The sequence below is a fragment of the Epargyreus clarus genome, unplaced genomic scaffold, assembly GCF_041222505.1.
Source record: "Epargyreus clarus isolate Ecla_fem2 unplaced genomic scaffold, WU_Ecla_fem_2.2 ptg000017l, whole genome shotgun sequence".
Classification (NCBI taxonomy): domain Eukaryota; kingdom Metazoa; phylum Arthropoda; class Insecta; order Lepidoptera; family Hesperiidae; genus Epargyreus; species Epargyreus clarus.
The window spans coordinates 6212566-6235282 of NW_027332225.1; the positions used below are offsets into that span (position 1 = coordinate 6212566).

The 22717-nt window shown below is 34.4% G+C and overlaps 1 protein-coding gene across 3 annotated transcripts in view; it reads left to right on the plus strand.

Moving 5' to 3' along the window:
* The window catches only part of LOC140749101 (zwei Ig domain protein zig-8), a 65567-nt gene extending 43285 nt beyond the window's left edge, over nt 1–22282 (plus strand). For all 3 annotated transcript variants that reach the window (XM_073082124.1, XM_073082125.1, XM_073082123.1), the window contains exons 4-7: nt 1132–1342; nt 4474–4573; nt 14781–14938; nt 19879–22282. In XM_073082124.1, coding sequence (XP_072938225.1) covers nt 1132–1342; nt 4474–4573; nt 14781–14938; nt 19879–20135 — 726 coding nt within the window. In that variant the 3' untranslated portion in view covers nt 20136–22282. The remainder of the gene's footprint in view (nt 1–1131; nt 1343–4473; nt 4574–14780; nt 14939–19878) is intronic.
* The last annotated feature ends 435 nt before the right edge of the window (nt 22283–22717 follow it).

The following is a 22717-nucleotide window of genomic DNA, read 5'->3' on the forward strand; positions in this document are numbered from 1 at the left end:
AATTAAAAAATTAAATAAAAATTAAAAAAAATCTAAGTTTCCAGTTGTAAATAGATAATAGGCACAAAATTGTATTTTTTTGTAAAAAGTTTCTTATTCACCAAGTAGGAATAAAATGTCTTTATAATTTATGCCTCATTGTCCAATAAAGAGATTTAGGTAACTGGAAATACCAGGAACTTGGAATAAATTTATCCATTAGGACATTTCTTTCGTAACGAACATAATTATCTGCGAAATCTTGGCGAAATGGTTAGCGACACAATCAGATTTAAATTAATACTTAGTTAATTCCATTACTCCCGCTAAATAAACGGCTGCTATCTCGTAGGATTCAATTTCTGTAACGAATTGATGTTACTCTGGTAAAACAAACTGCGTGTGCCTCAAACCTACTCATCCATTTGCTACCCGTTTTGTGTATTTACAAAGTAAATTGAAACATTCTTTTTTCAATCCCTTAATGTGTTTTTATATTTTGTGTTTTTCTTTCATTTTCAATTAACAATGTTAGACCAGATCAGCTAGGGTACTAACACTTTTTATTATTACTTCAAATTAGCTATTTCATTGTTAAAACTATTCTTGTCTTCTTTTTATGACGACCCGCGTGGCGGAGCGGTCACCATGCCGGTCTGACGCGCAGAGGGTCCGGGGTTCGATCCCCGGCCAGACAGATTTCTAAGTGATGAATTTAGATTTCTGTTTCTGGGTCTGGGTGTTTGTGTATTTGTCTCTCTGTGTGTCCATAGCACCCACGATACAGGGAATCCAAGTGTGGGGCTGTGAGTGTAGAAAGCGTTTTTTTTTTATTGTTAGCTCAGCTGTGTAATGTTTTACTGATATTTTCTTTAAATGTCATTTGCTATTATTTGTATGTTATATGTCTACAGTTAAAAATATTACTCGAAGATACTAATTTTAAGATGTGTGAGTGTACCTACGTATTAGGTACACATGTATATATGTGTGTAACCATATGACTCACCATAAGCAGAATACGAAAAGTGTATCAACTGCGGATTTAGAATAAACCTACGACAATAATTCATTCATTAATTGTAATTACCAATGCTTTCTTAAAAAACAATGCCTTAAAATAACAACAATTAAAAAACTCTTTACTACCAGGTATCCTGGATACGCAAGCGCGACCTCCACATCCTGACAGTCGGCGTGCATACGTACAGCAGCGACGCGCGGTTCGCGGCGCTACACGCGGACGGCTCGGACGAGTGGACGCTACGTGTGTCGCCCGCCCAACCCAGAGACTCCGGCGCGTACGAGTGCCAGGTGTCCACGGAGCCTAAGATCAGCTTATCCTTTAGACTTACGGTTGTAGGTGAGTGATCAGAAATGAGTAACATTTAAAAACAACTAACTTTAATTCCTAACTAAACTATACCCTTACCAGGAGTTTTTACGTTTTGACAAATATGACTGTTTTGGTATTTGTTTACGTATTGGCCCATACTATTTCCATGTTCTGACACTTTCCGCTAGGGGCGCTGATAGGAAATTATATGGGCAAATGCGTAAACAAATACCAAAACAGTCATTTTTGTCAAAACATAAAAAATCCTGGTAAGGGTACTGTCACAAATGAATTATAATGTCTACTTACTTTATAATTAAGGGTATAGAGGCTAAATTACACTAAAAACGTTATAAATGTATAATTATAAATTAATTTCAAAAGAACTAATAGTTATGTGACTAAAGGTGAAAATTAAAAGGTTTCTCTCGTAATTGAATTATGTCGTTGTCACTTAGACATAAGGTTGTACTAAGTGCTAAATGAATTCGTTAAGATAAGCCATCACAATTTTATTCTTAGAAAAACAAATGCGTGAAAACGGATAAAAATTAAGATTCATAATTCGTTTTTGGTTGACTTACAAATAAAAATGGTTGCTAAATGAAATATTAAAAATATAAAATTAGCTTTCAGAAGTATTTAATTTGTGATGATGGTTAAAGACTCATATGTTTCATGATTCATTGTCATTTATAGTTACGGTTGTAGGCTCACATACAACCGCACTCATGCTAAAAGTACTATATAACATTAGCCGGCTCACAACTTAGTTTAGAACAAATAATGCGTGGCTAAAGTTGAAAATTAAGAATAATTATAATTAGTTGCCATTTAGGCTTGTGGGTGGCTAAAGATACATTAGCAGGCTCATAACTTAGTTCAGAGAGGAAATAATACGGGGCTAGAGTGAATAATTACTATGTAGGTATGTGAATTTGTTTTTATTTAATGTATGCATAGATTAGTAAAGATCACTCACTCCTAACAAGAAAATGTAACCAGTTTTGAGAATTGAAATAGTTGCGTAAAAAAGTTTTGCCACGTCTCCGTGCTAAAATGTCCCTAAAATATTTGAAATAATTATTTATTTATTATGTAAAATGTACATCGTAATTGTAAATTACGCAGTATTAGTTATTTATTCGTAAATTTTCTCTAAAAATGTTTTTATTTGTTAAGAATTCAAAAAAAGAACTTACTATAATAATCCGTTTGTGGCTTCATTCAATTTCAAGGCGGCGAAGTATCTTTACTAATCTATGAATGTATGATGTAACTAATTAGTGAAAAAATATCTTAATTCCATTTATTACTACATACTTTCATTTGTCGTTCCCACATATATGTAGAAGTACCTACTTTTATTTGGTTTGGTTTGGTTGTATACCCAAACTTTCATAGTTGTTTTTCGCATTAAATTAAACCAGCAAGAGATAAATATAAATACGGCTACTTTAATGAAATATCAATTGATGCCCCTTGAGGAACTACGTTAGAATGCTTTGGATAAATATCTCACTTACTACACTCTTTAAACCAGTCAATTCAATAAATAACTGCTAAATTCGATATTTAGACATTAAAGTTTGGTACTTGAAAATTACACATACAATAATTATATTACAAAATGTTTACAAACATTCTACAAATTGGGCCACCGGGTACGATGATATGATATGATTACAGTGTTCCGCGAATCCTTGCGAATATGTAAACAATTTGTAAAACTAAATCAGCGTTACCTCTACAAATTAATGGTGCTAATTGACACATACACTAGGGGATAATTATATTTCCTTGCGTTTATGACGTTTGCATTATTATAATTTTATTTAGAATTTTAATGCAACCAGACTTGATTGATAGGTATAAATGATGCATTAAGAATACAAGTCAGATCCTAATTTAGTAACTCTGATAATTTATTCCCAAATCCTAGGCACGCACTTCTGATTTTTCAAAGTTATGTGCTTATTAGAAATTAATTATCACATGCTTAAACCGTAATGGAAAACATCCTGCATACCTGAAAAATCTTAAAAAAGTTTTCAAAGATATGTGACTTCTACCAATTCGCACTTGGCCAGCGCGGTGGACTATGGCCTAATCCTTCTCAATTTGAGAGGAGACTCGTGCCCAACAGTGGGACAGAAATGGGTTGTATAGGGAGGATAATCTATTCAAGTAATGTACAATGAGCATATTATAAATTGGCATTTTGTTATCAAGGGGAATATGACTGAAGACCTGTCTAATTAGTCGTCTTAGCGAAGACCCATGCACAGCAGTGGAACAGTAATGGGTTGACGATGATATAATACTGGAATTGTAATTGAAGTATGAGCTTTCTAGGACAAACAAGTCGCAATATGTCCAGCAATGTCTTATATTAAACCAGAACGTCACTACTAGCCGGGGGCATTGTTCGTGATCTCATATGTGAAGTTATTGCTCCAGAAATTTAATTATACATATCTACAGACATTCAATAAACAATATTACTTTTGCAACAGTCCCAGATAGACAAAGTAGGATTTTGACGGAAAAGACTGAAGTTGAATCTGATTCTGATTTCTGAATCCTGTAGTCTTTACCTACTTTTAAAACCAAACGAGATAAACTCCTTGTGAATATGTGTATCCCTGAGGATAAAGCCGTATTTACGCTGACCTTCAAAACAGAAAACATGACTTGAAATCGCTATGAAGCCCATACGTCAGTATTTTCATTACACAAGAAAAAAATCATGTAATATTACACTTTATAAAGAAGGGCACCTATCTATAACAATTTTTGTCTTACTATTGAACTTGAATCTACCTACAACTAGAACATATACTATGTTATAATATGTTATTATAGCAAGCAAGCTGATATACATATTAATGTCATACACCACCGAATTTAGTACATAATTTATTAAACCTTAACAATGCACAAATTAAAGTTCAATCAAAATTTCATTCCGATATAAAATATTTCCTACTAAACTGTGACAACTGCTTCCGTTAAAACTCAATGAAAACCGTGTCCCAATTTACATCGTTCAGATCAATCATTGATCGTAACCCGCCGTAAAAGCGGCAACTGAGTCTGTTTTGTTGCCGAATTGGGGCCAATATTTTGATGTGAATAAATTGTTTCCCTTTCAACAGTGTCAAAAGCCGAAATCCTATCCGGGCCGGAGATTTTCGTGAGGGCGGGATCGGACATCAATCTCACTTGCGTCGCGAAACACGCCCCGGATCCGCCGAGGTAAGCATACCATTAGTTTTATGTCATTTCGTTGAAGTTGTAATCTATAATCTATTTATGTGTTTAAAGGTGAATTTTATTTTCATTTATATTTATAGTTCAAGGCCTACTGCCTTGTAGCACCAATACTTTAGTGTAAGTTAAGTTTAGCTACGAATAATGTTTGCTACGTGAATATAGTTGTATTAAACAGAATGGTTGTATAATATAATAATGTATTTGTCGACAAAACATTTAAAATATACTGTGTTTTGATTATTATTATTTTTAATTGAATACACAAGTGTACATTTATTATTTCAAATGTAAACTTGAACAAGTTCATATTTAAATAGTTCACTTAAGAAGTAACTTGACTTTAACTTTTATTTTTTTCCATATATTAATTAATTTAATAACGTCACCATAAGTAACAGGAACTTATGATTACGTCATAGATGATACAAGGACGAGGTACCGGCTGGTGCTATTTAATAATAAATTCTGTTACTATACAGAAAATTTCATAATATCAGCCAATCATAAACGACAGAGTAAAAGTAATTAAAGTCAAATATTTTCGCCTACCAGTTTAAAAACAAAGCGAAACATAAATTAATTACAAGCTAGTTGTCATTTTCACGTTCTGTCACACAAGTACTTTGTTCAATTTGCACACACACAATCTCGAATTTCGTAGACCGAAATCCAATACTGCGAATGACCAAAATTAATGCTGACTGGGGCCCCTTTTATGACAATGTACCTACTGAACAGAGGTAATGTGCTCAATAATAGCCCACAATTTGCAGGCGAAACCTAGCCTACTATTAGAATTTAATACTTACGAAAAGGCTGTCGACGGTTTAATGTACCTATATTAGCCATAAAATAGCTGGACAAGACTTAACGTTCCTTCTTTTTTTTTTATATTTTCTTTCTGTACACAAAAGTGAAAGGATACTCACTCACTCATCAACTGACTAATCATCGCAGAGCCTAAACTATAAAGCTGCCAATTATGTACAAGCTCTATGAAAATTAGAATTTGGTTTTAGAATAATTAAATTTTGTTCCTAGTCACTTCCACAATTTAGACGAATTCATCTTTAGACCTCATATGTTAAAATCCTTCAAACCATTTGAACTGTAAGGCGTGCCATAGAATGAGACATATGTACAATATACATAGTTTACATACTCTTAAAAATATGCGATGCTTATTTCGTATTTAGGATTAATCAAATACCAATTTAGTGGTTTAAGTAAAATGTGAAGTCAATATTAATCTTCCCTAGCAACAAATCTATTATCTACTTAGACGTTCTCAGAAGACCATAATTAAAAAAGTTACGCTAAAACATTCTATTTTCTTATTAATTTTCCAGGTTATACGTAACACATATAACTTAATTTGCTTCTACAGCCGATTATAAAATTAAATCCACATTGCTCTTTGTTCATACTGCCGTCTAACATAAAATTAATATAGGAAATTACTTCATCATGCTAGTAAATGTTCGCAAGGAATTCTTTACATTTCTGCTATAAAAACTTGAAAGTCGTGGCACTGCTGGGAATAAATTAGACATTTCCATAGTTTAAATGAATTATGGCCTGCACAAAAGGGGCTGACTAATGACAATAGTTTCACATTACCTTCCATTATGCATTCCTGTACAATTAGTCAGTATGCATCGAGGTCAGCTGGAATATTCTACCTCCATTTCAGATCTTATCTACTTTTAGAATCACTTTATATAGCTATTAATGGACATTTGCACCCAATCTCCAGAACTTTTATATTTACTTTTATTAGACTTTTGGTAGAGTTTTGGCAGCTTATTAAGGAAAATAAATCTTCATCGCACTATTTACTGTATGGATTTACCGATATACTAAATTAAGGAACGGTGGGCGGTCACAATCAATGGGTAACCATTAGTGGTTTCTCGTTCTGTTTCTTTGCTTCGTAGAGTACGCTATCCGACGGTCCCGCTTGCTGTTATCGGATAGCAGTCATAAAGTATTTGATAAACAGGTAATAGACACCGGTATCTATTTGCGACAACAGTTCCTTTACTCGCCTATATAAATTGACACTTTTTGTATACAGTACAATACATATCTTTTAGAAGAATTCCTTGAAAGAAACGTTCAATTCACGTCTGACACTGAAAAGGCATTGATTGGACGCTGCGTACATAGGCACGTAATATGGAATATATTAAAACACGTTGTCCTATATACATTTAGGAATGTACCACTATCCATACATGAATAAATTTTATTTTACAGTATAAGTCCATCACTATCCCACTGCTGGGCATGGGTCTCTTAACTTGCAAAACTTGCTAACTTGCATCTGTAGATTTTCTTAATTTGCCTGTATATCCTCAGGGAGTATATTACCTCCTTAATTGTGTAATGAAAATAATTATACAAAACAAAGTTAGTATTCTAAGTAAATAATTAGTTTACACGAATATCTGATTGAACGAAAAGCGCACACCTTTACGTTTTCGTTTAATTAACTTAAAGTACACACATCATTCTGTAAGGGAATACGGTTTCATGTATTTGAAAGGACGCAAAGTAATGAGTAGGGCAGGAACCATCTTAAAATCTCACTATGTCATAATGGGACGTGTTGTCGTGTATCTTTTCAAACGCACCGCAATTATTTAGGCTTCGTCCATAAACATGATAAGCTAGTGACGAGACAAAAGGTTCAAAGGGGAGAAATTCTTTGCCTATCACCATTTACTAGTACCATGTGCCTGTGCTCGATGAGAAATTTTTCATCGAGGGTTGTTCAGTTTCCGACGGTGCCCTTTTGGAAGAGGTTCATATTTCATTTCATAAGTAAATCATTTAATTGCTAGTTTTAGTAGTAACGCCATCTATACTGACAATATTTAACTACTTAGTACATCATGAGACTCACAAAATTATTAACTTAATACTTCGATAATAGGTACATAGCGTTAAGCACAAATCATGTTGATTTTAGTTGTCGGTTTGCAAAATTGCAATATATAAAAATCAATTAGTTTCTACGAATATATGATGAAGCGAAACTCATATCTTTACTTTTTCGATTAATTAACTTAAAGGATCTGTAAGGGAATAAGGTTTCAAAGGACGCAAAGTAATGAGTAGGTCGGGGACCATCTTCAAATCTCACTATGTCATAATGGGGCGTGTTGTCGTGTATCTTTTCAACGCACCGCACTTATTTAGGCTTCGTCCATAAACATGATAAGCTTATTTCAGATAAAAGGGTCGACTGGGGTCCGTAAGTGAGGTATTCTTTGCCTATCACCATTTAATGGTACCATGTGCCTGAGATCTCTCAGCGAGGGATCTTCAATTTGAATATTGATAGGGTGCGCTCCGTGAGGGAGGCGCTATTTTTTATTCAAGCCACTTCATGAGTTATGTATTTTAAGTTCTTTGGCGATAACGTTCTATTTGAGTTATCTACCGTTATCCATGTTTATAAACAGTAACGTAAAGTCGTTTATGGTATGTTGCTATTGTTTTATAGCTATTAAGCTAAATAAGGTTTTAGTGTATTTAAGGTTATTTTTGTCAATAATGATGATCGATCGTCATTAAGATGTTTTCATTTCTTAATTTTACAGCTCAATAAAACTAACTTACTGTTTTCTACACTAATATTATAAAGAGGAAAACTTTGTTTGTTTGGTTGTAATGAATAGGCTCAAAAACTACTGGACCTATTTTAAAAATTCTTTCACCATTCGAAAGCTACATTTTCCACGAGTAACATAGGCTATATATTATATGAAATATATTTGATAAATAGATTTTGAGGCGGTACAAAGTTTGCCGGGTCAGCTAGTATTATATAAAACATTGTATTAAAAACGGAGGTATCTTTCAAATCGTTGAAGATGTGTGGAAGATGTATGTTGAAGAGGTTGGCCAGTAATAACCCCTTTATTAATTTACTATCTACGAGTATATATTGTGCTTCAAATAACTTCATTCAACTTTGAACATGTTTGTACTAGAATAACCCGTACAGCGGGTTTTTTCAATCAACTTGTCTAGTTGGATAACAGCTAGTATTGCTGGATAAGGTTGTTAGTGCCGCAGCTGGTGCATAGTAATCGATCTCGAAGTTAAGCAACGTCGGGTACCGTCGAGAGTTGAATGGATGACTGCTAGTGGCTACATTCTATGCATGGTTTTGTTCATCCGAGGTGCGTTAATAAACGAACTCGGTTGTTATTATTGAATAAAAATCTTTAAATCTTTAGGAAAAACAAATAATCCTAATAGGTTGCTCGCTCCATCCGTACGTTCTAACCTTTACGGAGCATTATTGCAGCGTGAAGTACGTTCAGTGTTGAGAAGAGACCATTTCAATAATAAGACGTAAATGAATTTATATTAAAGCTTTAAAAACAAGGCTTTCGTATTATTTTCAGACATTCCTACCATTTAATTCATGCGGCGTAAAACATAAACTTGGACATTTAATACCTAAATCATGTGGAAGGGTACAAAAATAAACCTGAAGCATCCGCCATATTGGATTTAAAGTGATGTCACAAAGTTAATTATGCATTGCAATTTAAGGTACATAATTTATCCCTCACGTACATAGAAATCAAAGCAAAATAAATAATAAAAGCTTGTAATAGGTTCGAACCGTTGTTATAATATCAAGAATTTAGCCCACACATTAATCGGCTGTAGTTGACTCGCTAATTTAGCCGCTGCCAACGCCCTTCCACCTCGGACATGTTCCAGTTCGGAAGCCCCGGGCGGCAAGCTGCTTTCATTAAACTTGTCCAGTTAGTTACAAACTCTGTTCGTGTCATTCTATTCTATTTTATGATATTATTTATGCTCCGTATTTGTGATGAGTTTGCCATCAAATTAAGAGAATTCGGTAATGTATGAACATTGCTGGTAACTATAAATATAAAAAATATGTTTGTTTATCGGACCGTACGACCATTCGATAGATAAGTCCTGCCTCTGACTTCTCGAAAATTAAAATAAAATGAGTTACAGTTTAAGCTTTTATGCAATAGTGTTTTTATGACACCCACACAGAACAATTTCATAAAGCATCAATATCAGTAGGCTTTCGCCGAATATCAAAATAAATCATTATTTTAGGCCCAATTCCACTCGAGGCGTGCTCCCATTCGATACATAACGGCCAGCGAACAGTTTTCATTTAACTTCTCCGGCCAGTTACAAAATTGTGCTCGCATTGTACTAAATTAAGACTAGGTTATGTATTGAAACAAAAAAATAACATAACTTTCTTAACAACCAGTTTAAACAAAACACTGCAGTCTGCTGGTACTTATACCTAAACCTTTTTTTTTTCTTGACGAGGGGGGGAACCTTCAAAAGGCACCCGACGACGTGGGAGCGACGCCGGGTTATGTGCGATTTTTACCGCACTAAAACCCCCCGGTGGCCGTCCTCAACGCTTGTTGGAGAAGTCCTGGATCTCCGACGGAACGCAACCTGAGTCCTCTAAGTGCGATGCCCCGATCGGGCTCCGCCCTGGGAGAGCAGTTTTTGCTCCTCCCACACCATCTGATTTTCACGACGGTATGCGAACACACATACCGCCGCCTTCCAGGGGTCGCTTACCGGACGGTTCGAGCTCCCACTCTTGCCGCCCGCAACCCTGGAAGGGACCCTTTTAGTCGCCTCTTACGACAGGCAGGGGATACCGAAGCCCTATTCTAGTCCCGTAACTACAGGGACAACTTATAACTAAACCTAACCCTACCAGAGTATCTTAGAACTGCTCTGCTACGAAGCATAAAATAAAAATGGTATCGTACTGCACTTCTACCACCTTTGAATCAAAAAGGGGTGGTTAATGCTGTGATTACTTTGCAGTTATTATTATTGCACACAACACGACACATGCAAAATAAGTTTCTAAAACCCTTGTCTATTTCTATATAAGATAATCTAGGAAACAGGTGAACCAACAACGATAAGTTTTCACACAGAGATAAGAGAACCTTTTTAGGTATTTTTTTCAAAAAATATCCCATCCAATTGTAAAGCTCTTTAAACTTTAAACTGAACAAACCATGACTAGTTCCGCATTAAGATAAAACAATCGCAGCATATCCTCTTATATTTCGAGTGGGAACCGTTAAAATATTTGAAACTGCAATAGTTTTAGAGCCGCGGTTTCCGCACGCGCCCGCGCCACGTGGCCGGCGAGACCACATCGCGACACCGAATTTCAAGCTCACATATGCCGCCCTGAAAATGTTTTAACAACTCGCTAAGCGAGTAGTATATTATGACGTCACTTTATTTAAATAGTTTGTTTTACACTTACAGACATAAACTTTGTAGGATTTGCATTGTTTGGCTTTAAACGCAATATATAATTTAACAAGTGGGTAACAGACGTTGTCTTGCAACAATAAAGTTAAGAAAACTTGTCTAGTCTATTCAGCACCATATATATATCAGGACCAAATATATCCCATTTTTTCAAACTGAAACCAACTATATACGTTCGTTGTATCGGTTGAGCTCCTTCACAGATTAGTGTGCATGAATACAGTGACACGCAGACATAAGTATGTAGAGATTAAACAAATATAAATATAGTTATTCTTTGTTATTTTTACAATGGAGGATTTTGCCGTTGTTTTGCTTTCTAAAAATAAATAAATGCTTTGCCGTCCGCGCCTGTTATTTCTATGAACTTGCTACGAGTATTTTTTATGTAATTATTTTTCTCAGTTGCTATGAAAATTTTATCTACACAGTTTTACTTTAATTTAGCCTAGTTCCTAACAAGTTTATACAAAGTTGCGTGAAGCTTAAGTTAGTTTTATTCTCTGTGACATTTTATTTCATATACATTTTTATATAAACGATATAATAAATTAGATTGCGGATTCATCTGATTATATATAGTCAACTTATGGAGGTAACAGGTACCGACAAATGAGTACATTGGTAAGCCTAAGTACGAACGCCTTGTATAATATAAACTTCTCTCTATTTTAAGCATAGATTAGTAAAGATTACTCACTCCTAACAAGAAAATGTACCCCGTTTTGAGAATTGAAATAGTTGCGTAAAAAAGTTTTGCCACGTCTCCGTGCTAAAATGTCCCTAAAATATTTGAAAATATTATTATAAATTGTTTATTTATCATGTAAATTACGCAGTATTAGTTATTTATTCGTAAATTTTCTCTAAAAATGTTTTTATTTGTCAAGAATTCAAAAAAAGAACTTACTATAATAAGCCATTCATTCATTCAATTTCAAGGCGGCGAAGTATCTTTACTAATCTATGATTTTAAGGCAAAAATTATGAGGCATAAAATATGTTACAGTTTAACAAATTCAGCATTTATCATTAAATGTATCATGAAAATAATATTATAATGATGTGGCTTAACACAAAATCAAACAACTGTAAAACCGCAGCGCAACGCTTGAATACGAACACAAATAAATTAAGGTGTAATGACTGTATGTTTGTTTAAATTGGCATAATTTAAACTTTAGCGTACGTACGGCTGGTAAAACGCAAAACAGAAAAACAATTACATATGAAGTCCCCAACAATTGTTGTGCAGTTTCATAGCGTTACCAATACATTCGAATTTCTATGTAAACTTTACATTTTGCTGTAAAAGTGAAGCAAAAATCACTGTTAACTATTACGCCGCGTTGTATTGACTAACTTCCATGAAAACACTCGTTCAGTTTAGTTTTTCTATTCAAACACCGGTACACACACATTTTGTACAGGTATGTACGACGTGTATCGTGTTATGTTTTCAATATATTTATTACTTTTAAAACTGTGTATGACTTGACTATTTAATCAGGATGAGCAATTTAGCTACTTTTGCATTTGGTCTTAATATACCTACTTATGTGTGTACATAAGGACCCGCGTGGCGGAGTGGTCACCATACCAGTCTGTCACACAGAAAATTTTAGGGTTTTCTATGTATTGGTATGGGTGTATTAGAATTAAAAATTTATATTCGACAATTTAGACTAAATATAATTCCATAAGTAATTTGAGTAGTAATAGTCATAGTACCAAGTAGTCATAAAATTTGTTTTTGTTTAATAGAAACAAAAAAATCATTACAATGAGTTCTACCTATAATGAATAAATATGTACATAGATAAATAATAACATTAATGTGATAAAAACATATTCCGTATAAAAATACAAGCGACTTTAATGCGGATGTCAATATGGACAATTTATTACGGCTCTTCATATTCTCGCCAGACCCGTTTACCCGGAGGCATGCATTACGCCAGCCTTATCGAATAGTAAGTAATAGGACCTTTACCCTCTGAACTGTGATATATTGACGTGATGTTATAACTAAGTAAAGCTTCAGACAAACCAATTTGTGTTTCAAATATTTATACAGTTAATGTCAATCAGGGTTTTCGAAATTTGAATTGAATCACGATAGGAACGTTATTTGGTTAATACCAACTTACTAATAATAGTAAGTAATGTCTATTATTATTTTATTAAAATATAATAATCCCGTGCAGGGATTTAAATAATCAACAATTGGAACACAAACATATCACATGCCACGAACTACAATGTTTCTCTTTAATTAAAAGTAGCGTGATATTCGGATTGATGGCCCTCCGGATTAGTCGTACAAATAGACAAAAATATTTTGGAAATAAATTGCCATACACTTATACACCATGCATATTAACAGTGATTTTAAAAATAAATGAATATCATTTCTTAATCTACACCTACTAAAAACCATGTAATGATTATCGTTAAATATCGCTAAATAAATTATTATAGTAGCCTCACCACGGATTCAGTTCTCCCTAGTTTAGTTCATGTTTCTCATCTCCGGTTTACGCCTTTGAATATTCTCATGACTAAATTAACCTGTCAGGAAGTCTTAACAATATTAAAATACCACTTTCTAGTATACATTCCCCTGACATGGTATAATACCTCTAAGTTTGTGCTTCTTCCACAGCTAGCTTTTTGCCTCTAAATTAAAGTTTGTTACATGGTAGTAGTAAACGACCTAATGTTAAGTGCCAACCGATAAACATCTGTAACCAACGAATGTGGTAGGACCCGTTGTGGTTCGACTCCGAGGACACGACCGCCACATCTTCCGCTATTTGTGCCTGCCTTCTGGTTCTACCATCTTTTCCACAAATGTAAAACATATTACTCGTATGATTTATAAATATTTTCAACATTTGTCGTATAATTGTTGCGATTGATGGTACTGTGTCGAAAAATAAGTGCAGAATTTTATATTCAGCGTCCTAACGTTCATATATCATCTAAAAAAAATAGATAGAGTGTCAAAAGCGAGCTTCAGCATTTTTAATTACGCCCAGCAACAATTTAAAGAAACCATCAAAGGCTCAAAATAGTCTTTTAAAATATGGACGTCAGTGCAGACAATTTATTACCCCTATTCATATTCTCGAGAGAACCCGTTTAGCCCGGGGCATGTATCACGCTCGCCGTATCGAGTAGCACATAATAGGAAGTCTAACGTCTGTTATTAAAGCCTTAGTTACGATACACTGGTTATGTGTTTACTGAGCTAAATAAGAAATATTTTATGGTGATAGCATTTTCGATCACGTTTGCCTTTGGAAGTACGTCAATATAACTAAACGTAAAGTTACGTGAAACAAGTAGTCTGAAGAGTCCGATAAGGCTAATAAAAGATAAGGCACTCTAATAAAACCTGTAGGAAGAGTTGAGGCTAGCGTAGCGAAGAAATCCTAAGTCTATGGTTGAGGTTAATACTTAGTACTTACAGAAATGACTGGCAATAATTTTATAACATCAGATACATTAGTGCTCGATTTGATGTTTCATAAATTCATTACTTTGAAAAAAAGAGGTAAAGATTTCATGTTTCAGTTTTCAGTTTTCAATTCATTTTTTATTGAAAAAGCAATTTACGTGTATGCCATATGATTCTGTGTAACGTATTTGATTTATAAATAAAAAAATCGATACACTGATTGATTGAATGTTAAAAATACAATACAGTACTCATTACACACATTACAATAACCATAAAAGCGTAGCGAAAACTCACAGGAAACATATTGGATCGTAAATGAAAATATAAACATTCGATTGGGTCATTTGTCAGGGTTATAGATTTAATTAAATTCCAAATGGATTTATGTTGCAGTTTTATTTACTGGTACCGCGGCGAACAAGTTGTAAACTACGCACAGAGAGGGGGGATCAGCGTGGAGACGGAACAACGGACGAGGACCAGCCGTTTGCTGATCGCACGAGCAGCTCCACACGATTCCGGCAACTATACATGTGCGCCTAGTAGTTCAGGTGAGTGTATAACATTAATTTAAGTATGCTTAACTTAATCATTTCATATTCGACACTATACATGTGCGCCTAGTAGTTCAGGTTAATGTATAACATTATTTTAACTTGACTTTAAATTAACCCAGTTATTTCATAGTCGGCATTTTAGGTGTGCGCCTAGTAGGTGAGTGTATAACATTGATTTAAGCATACTTGAGCCATATATTTTAAATTCGGCACTATAAATGTGCGCCTAGTAGTTCAGGTCAGGGTTTAACATTATTTGACGAATAATTAACCCAGTTATTTCATAGTCGGCACTATACATGTGCGCCTGGTAGTTCAGGTGAGTGTAACATTGATTTAAATACAACCAGCCAGCCAGTTATTTTATATTCGGCAGGGTATATGTATTCCTAGTAATTTAGGTCAGTGTGTGACATTGATTTAAGCGTATTTAAGCCTGTTGTTACAAATTTAGCACTATACATGTGTGTCTAGTACTGTCAAACCAGTTTATAACAGTAATATATGTATACTTAACCCAGTCTTTTCATATACGCCTAATAGTTCAGTTACTGACCTGAGACCTGACCTTACCTGTACACTGGTACATCGTTAATTTAAGTATTTATACAGTCTATAATTAAGCTTAAATTATATATGTTTATACATGTTATAAAATCCGTAGAGTTACGACCACAAACACGTTGCACATAAAACATATTGTAGTTTAAACTGTTTGTTGCAAATTGTAAAATAGTATTTATTCACAAAGAATATTCAAAGCTCGTGTAAAAGTGAAAATTCCGAGGATAAGTATTAACATAACGTAACAATACGACAATACGATTATGTGTATAACAATACCTTTCATGAATAAAGTAAACCTAAGCTCGTTCGGCCATTTCAAATTTTCAAAAGTAAGCGAATTTACTGACCGCTTCCGCATTAATAAAATGTTATGTGTACGGGTTTCTGCTTTGTGTACGAGTGTCTTTAAAAACAAAACGCTGAACAAGCTGTTCTCTCGTTTAATAACATTAATATTAAACAGGTAACATGCAAATTTAGAAACAGATATTAAAATACACCACTTTTGCACCATTTGAATAAATAGAATGGCTTTGTTAACAAAACATCAGTAACCTTAGTATGAGTTTTTACGTTTTCACAAAAATGACTGCTTTTGTTTTTGTTTACGTATGTCCCATACATTTCCAATCAGTCCGCTAGGGGCGCTGATTGGAAATGTATGGGCAAATAAATTCATACTAAAGGTACTGAAGACATTCAAACAAAAGATGTGGATAGTAAATACGGATATACTTATCTTGGATTTTTGTGTTTCCTGTATCGATATAATTAAATTACACTCCGATTTGGCTGGCTTACCTTTTTGTCAATGGACATAAAAGCTTAAAAGGAAAAGGTACTTACAGTTATATAAACGTGATATAGTTATGTTCTCTCAGAAATTCACAAAGAGAAGTCCTTTCTTTGTTCTATTCAATATATTTGTGCTTGTAGCTACAAGTGGGCGAGACCCGTCATTCCCACGAGATAAAACTTCCTAGGAATTATGAACCCTTGTTGAGAGTCGAATTTTAGTAAGACTATTAATTAATCTATTACACTTAAAACAGATCTTATAGAAACTTTAATTCCTAAAGTATAAACTACAGCCAAATTTAAATTCAAAATTTAACGTGTGGTATTTGGACGACGGTAGTCTAGGACAGTGTTCCGCAAACTTTTTGTGTTCAAGGTACATCTAGGAGAACTAAAATTTTTGGAGTACCTCCACCACAAATTAAAAATTAGTTTTTAAGTAATATTCATCAACATTTATTGAAACCAAAGAATTAGATGAACGAAACAAAACGCCTCGCTCGCGCGCTAGCGTAATTTGGTAGGTATTTTACTTACCCTTACTTACTTACTAAAATAATTTTATAAGATAACCCTATTTTTCCGCGGCATACCAACTAATGATCACGGTACACCAGTGTGTCGCGGTACACACTTTGCGGAACACTGGTCTAGGAGGTGAAACAGAAACACTTTAAATGAAAAAAAAATATATCATTGAAAGTTTTAAAACTCCAGCATTCCTAAAATATGAATAAAGGTACTCACCACGAAAAACGTAAAGTGGAAGTTTCGAAGCAAATAATTGTCTTACAGCTAAATAAACTAAAATTAACCATTAAACATTTAGGACCAAAAATTACAAACCCCAGATAAAAGCCTTAATTGTATAAGTCAATTTCGTAATAAAACTCATAACCTCTGTATTACAACTCTGGCGCGATAAAACCCGAGGACCCTATTTACATACGAAATTAAACTCCACAAATTTACTTCCACTGACTGCCTTTGATCTCTGATACAAATGAAAATAAATGTCGCCTTTCATAAATTTTACTTTATATATTGTATTTTCGAAAACATTTACAACTATGTTCGCAAAGCAAAAGGGTTACCACCATCTATTCATTCCAAACTTTTGCGGGAAAAATGCACGCGAAAAATGTCCGCTTTCTATGAAATGTTTTTTTGGCCAAATATCATTCACTGGCCCTAGAGAAACATAAAAGTACTATGAAAACGCTCAGAAGGGATTCCAGAAATACAATATATTCTTCCATAATCATCAACATTTACATTAATACATCTTTCTGTACTCACCGCGTCACGTGCCAACTATTTACAAAATTGTTTCTAAAAATGACGTTTCTAGACTCTACCTGCCTTAACTTGTATGGCGCTAATAGAATTGAGAGGGTACAAATTGGTACTACAATCTCGTAGCATTATCGGTATTGAGAACCAGGATAACTGGTAACGATGATACTTGAGGCTGGCAATCTAACGTAATGCAAGGCTTTGCGTTTATATCTTGAATTTGCTTGTATTTCTGCTCGAATACTATATAATGTCCATGGTTTTGTGATATCAATTAATAAGAATTGTATCGTTATTCACATGTTATGTTATTTATTTCGTATGTTATGTTTTTCCCAGATTAATTATGGCGCTAATGTTAATATAATTATATTTTTACCGGCTTTATATTTGATTTATTTTTATAATTAACATTTACTGAGTAATGCTCTTTAAACTTTACTAAGTTACGCAATCATTATAAGCAACATAACTATTTCAATTAAGAAACATACTTAAACTAAATGGAAATGCTTCTGCAAATACTACAGTATTTGATAAGGACGCTTGTATGTATACATATCAAAAGACCGTAGTATCAGCTTATGTAAATCACAGTTGGATTAACTAGGCATCTAAACTAAGATTATTTTAACATGGATAAACCCGATAGCGCTAGGCGGCTGAAGGGATAACATACATCAGTACCCTTACCATGAGCTTTTACGTTTTGAAAAATATTACTGTTTTGGTATTTGTTTACCTATTTGCCCATACAATTTTCAATTAGCGCCCCTTGCGGATTGTATCAGAACTATAGTGTCAGTAACGTAACATTAAATGTCTAAATTGACAAAATGGCGCTTTATGTTTTGTCTATCTTTTTTGCGTACATGTGAGGTAGACAAAAAGACTAGAGCACTTACTTATTGTTACGTTTACTCAGTCTACTAAGCAAACGGAACATAATAATGGATTGAGTCAACGCAACGTAAAATTGGGGGATGTTTGAAAACTCATGGTAAGAGTACAGTTAGTAGATATGGACCGAACGCTCCGCTATTATCACTGTATTTCAATTTTCGTTTCGGGAACAGATATAGCAGGTAGGTTTCCGGTAATGAATGAAATTGAAACAATGTGTTAGCACCCTCAGACGGGATTTCAATTCTATATATAGATGACTATAGATCTGCTGTAGTTTAGAATATGTCTGAAGGAAACCCATTGTTAATTTTGCATGTACAGAGATATAGTTTAAAGGACAATGTGAGCTATAAACAAAGAAAAGTGAGAATAGGTAGTCCCTTTCACAATTCAATGAATTTTGTACGTGACTAAAATTTACTTGAGATAAACTGTAGCGTCTTTCTACGTTAGTAACCAACACAATATCGAATGAGAAAACCTCTTTTATAAATTGGTTATAATATGTCCGTTTACAGATTTTTTTATTGTAGATATTGAACGAGGTAGATTGTGTCAGACAAAGCAATACTACTATTTATCTACGCTTTTTCATTCATTTAGTAGGCTCTCTCCGTATTTGCACGATTGCGATAGATATACATTAATATACATTGTATATGAATACATTATTTTGTCTGCCCGAGTTTTGATACGTTTAATATCTGTAAATATAAACGGGCGGGGATCATGAATAGATTAGATATTTAAATTGAAAAAGACTGTATTTTGCCTTATTACTTATAAGTATTATTGATATGTTAGTTCATATGTTGGAATCCCTAAACAAGTCGGCCCACATGACGTTAATTGGTCCCTGGCATTGAAATTGTCCGCCCAACACCCATTGAAACCTGTCCCTAATCAAAATAGGACTGGAGTTCTACTTGAATTTGATTACACAGGCGTTCACATCCCTTGAGAAATAAGTCACAACATCTCATATAAGATGTATGTGCCTAACTAGTTATTTCACTCAAACTAGAAAACACAAAGTTATAGTATACTATAAAAAAAATTATAATATAGGAGTAGCAGACGAGCATGCAGTCCAACTGGTGGTAAGTGGCTACTGCCGCCCATGGACATCTCTATTCAACTCCAGATAGGATTAGATATACCTGAGGTATGCCACAGATACGCTGCTATCCCAGGGGACTGAGCTAGAACACCCTGGAAAACTATGTATTTCTTATAGATGTCTTCTTTACCACTTCAAACCTACATGTAGCACTTAACACTGCTGTTATTGGGTAGAAATACGTGCTATGATTACTATAAGGTAATTTTATTGCAATGGCTTTTAGAAGTAATATTTTTGTATACAGAGTCGGCGTCAGTATTAGTCCACGTGCTGAGTGGCGAGCGACCAGCTGCTATGCAGAGCTCAGGGTCCACGCCGCCCCGCGTCAACCGCGCTGTCCTCACTGCCCTGGCCACCGTCTCCACCATCAACCGGCGGCTGACAACCCTGTTCAAACCAACACACATCTTCGCAGCACTAACTGTGATTGTTCTCTCAAATATTACCACACATCTCATCCAACTCGCAGGTCTCATCATACGATACGTCTCTCAAAGATGACCAATTTACAGCAACTTCCAGTAATCGCATTGAAATAAACTGTATAGTGTCAATAATTATCTCTAAGCAAATGTTTGTACGTATATGAGTTTATAAGAATGTTGTTTCTTATTGCATGTATTGAAAATACAACGACAAAATAATATTGATATGTGTTTAAACCGACTTGTTTCTTGTGAGTCGTTAAATTAATTGATGTGTCGTCAATTTTTAATGTAAAAACATTATTATTATTTTGTATACGTTGAATTACAATGGTTTTATAATATGCAAACTCATCAGTTGCGCAAGGAAGTCACATAACAATGCAATAAGTGTTTACGCTTTAGATTCCTGAAAGCTTATTTAAAAAGAAGCAGATACTCGTAGCTGCAGATATTAATTTCAATAATAAATAGCTTAGAGATTAACAAGGCGCATTTAAGCGAAGGTTTAAGTCTTTAGACGATTATCCATCCTTGATTCTCTTTTGTTTTTCCAGCTAACTAAGCCTCACTGCGTCTTAATCCTATAGCGAGATTAAGAGCAAATCGATTTCGTTATTCCGATCCTCCATGAACCGAGATTCAATCTAAGCAAGAGGCTTAATCTGTGTGTTACGTACCTAAGCCTCTCGCCCGTCCCTCTACCACGATATTTGCGTTTGATCATGTCAAACTTAACCGATTGTCTCACTGTCATACAACAGACCTAAGGACAATATCTTCAATGTAATAAAAAATCTGCAATTTACTTTAGGTGTTAGGAAAGTTATTTTTTAAATGATTTTATTAATCGCCGTAGAGTCGTTGAGCGCAACAACTTCAGAGCGCACTAGAAGTTTGGCACGGACTATACTACTCAAAATATGTATTGATATTTACCATACTAATTATTTTTAATTATTAGATCGTCACAAAACGTATATAACTTTTAGTCAAAAAATATGATTCAATCTTTAATTCATTTTCTTGGTCTTCCTTAAAATCAAAATAACTTATCATATTTTTTATGAATACATGTTTAATCCTAATGAGCATAGTCGTAGGAAGATATTTCGGTAAATCGAATTCGATATCCAACTGTAGTATATTTCATGCTCTGTTGTGCACGGAAATCAACGGATGGAAGATACCAACCAACTCCCTTACGCACCACTTGGTATATCACACTTATAGATAATTTATATCTATTTCCAACTGTGATTTACCGGAAATCCTTCGTATTAAGTTGTATATGTACATCGAGATAGTTTGAGCTAACCGAAGAGAATTTAACGAACCATTCCAACACTAACTGAACCATACTAGCAATTAATAAATCACATATAGATACCCAATACACATCTATTGTATGATGATTTGCTGAAAGGTAAAGGGTCGAAATATACAAGGCACTAGAGCAGAAGTTATTAATTAACCCCATCATGTATTCCGATGTTAGTTATAAATCTTGTTTATCGTCGATATTGTGAGAATTCGAGTTAGAACTATAGTTTCCGATATGCAATATTCCGAAAACACTTTCCATCGCCGTATTAGTAATTTCTAGGCTAGCAATATAACATAACAAGGTACACATAGTTACTATGGCTTTAGTCTACGCTTCGCTCAAAGCTAGAATCGAACAATGCAACAAATAGGATACAATATTATTAATCTAGGCAACCATGTATCATTCCGATATCACCTATTAGCCTACTGTATCCACGGGTTTCCGAGAGTTCCGCTTCACACAAAGGGCTCGTCGAAGCATACTCACCGCAGGCGACGTGCGGCGATGAACTAGAGTTACAGCTGACGTTGCATGTTTCGAGGGCTCCGCAAAGATACTTTACCGCGGACGTGAGTCACTTTGCTTTCATAAATTTCTAATTAGCACAACTATAGGTGATTTTAAGAGCATTGGTTATTCATAATTTAAATTAGCGCAGCTTGCACGGCAATCATAATGAAGAACAGAGTTTTCTTTTACAGAAACGTAAACTGATTCAGATTTTTGGCGTAATTTTTTCCAAAAAATTTAGTGACCATAAACTGATTATACAGTTAAGAATATATAAAACAACCGAAAGACACAAAAACAAAAAAAAATGAGGTCAAAAACATAAGATCAAGAACATAAGGTATCATTATGGAACAAAATCGGTAAGCAACGTTAGATTTCACATATTACACATTTATGGTACATAATATACAGGTGTAAGTGTTTCCTTTGCACTAAATGTTCTTACGTTTGAAGAGCTGTTAACTGAAATTGCGTGTGAACGTTCCTCAGACTCAATACTGTACTACGAGCGATGTCATTACGGTTGAGTAAATTGCAGATGTCCCAACTTGGCGTAAACATTACTATTTCAGTCCAATGAACAGGAGAATGAGTGATTAGAGACAATTTCGGTTTCTGACTGGACGTAAAATCGAGATAAAATACAGCCAACCATGAACGTTAACTTGATTTTCAGCTAGTGACAGATCAAATGAATTCTTGTCAGAGAATTTCACTATTAGTTTGGAATTTGTGTTATTTCTACAGCCTTTTAACAAAAGTATCTATTTTGGTGTGTTCTCGTATGAAGAGTAGGGTAACTCAAACTTCCTTCT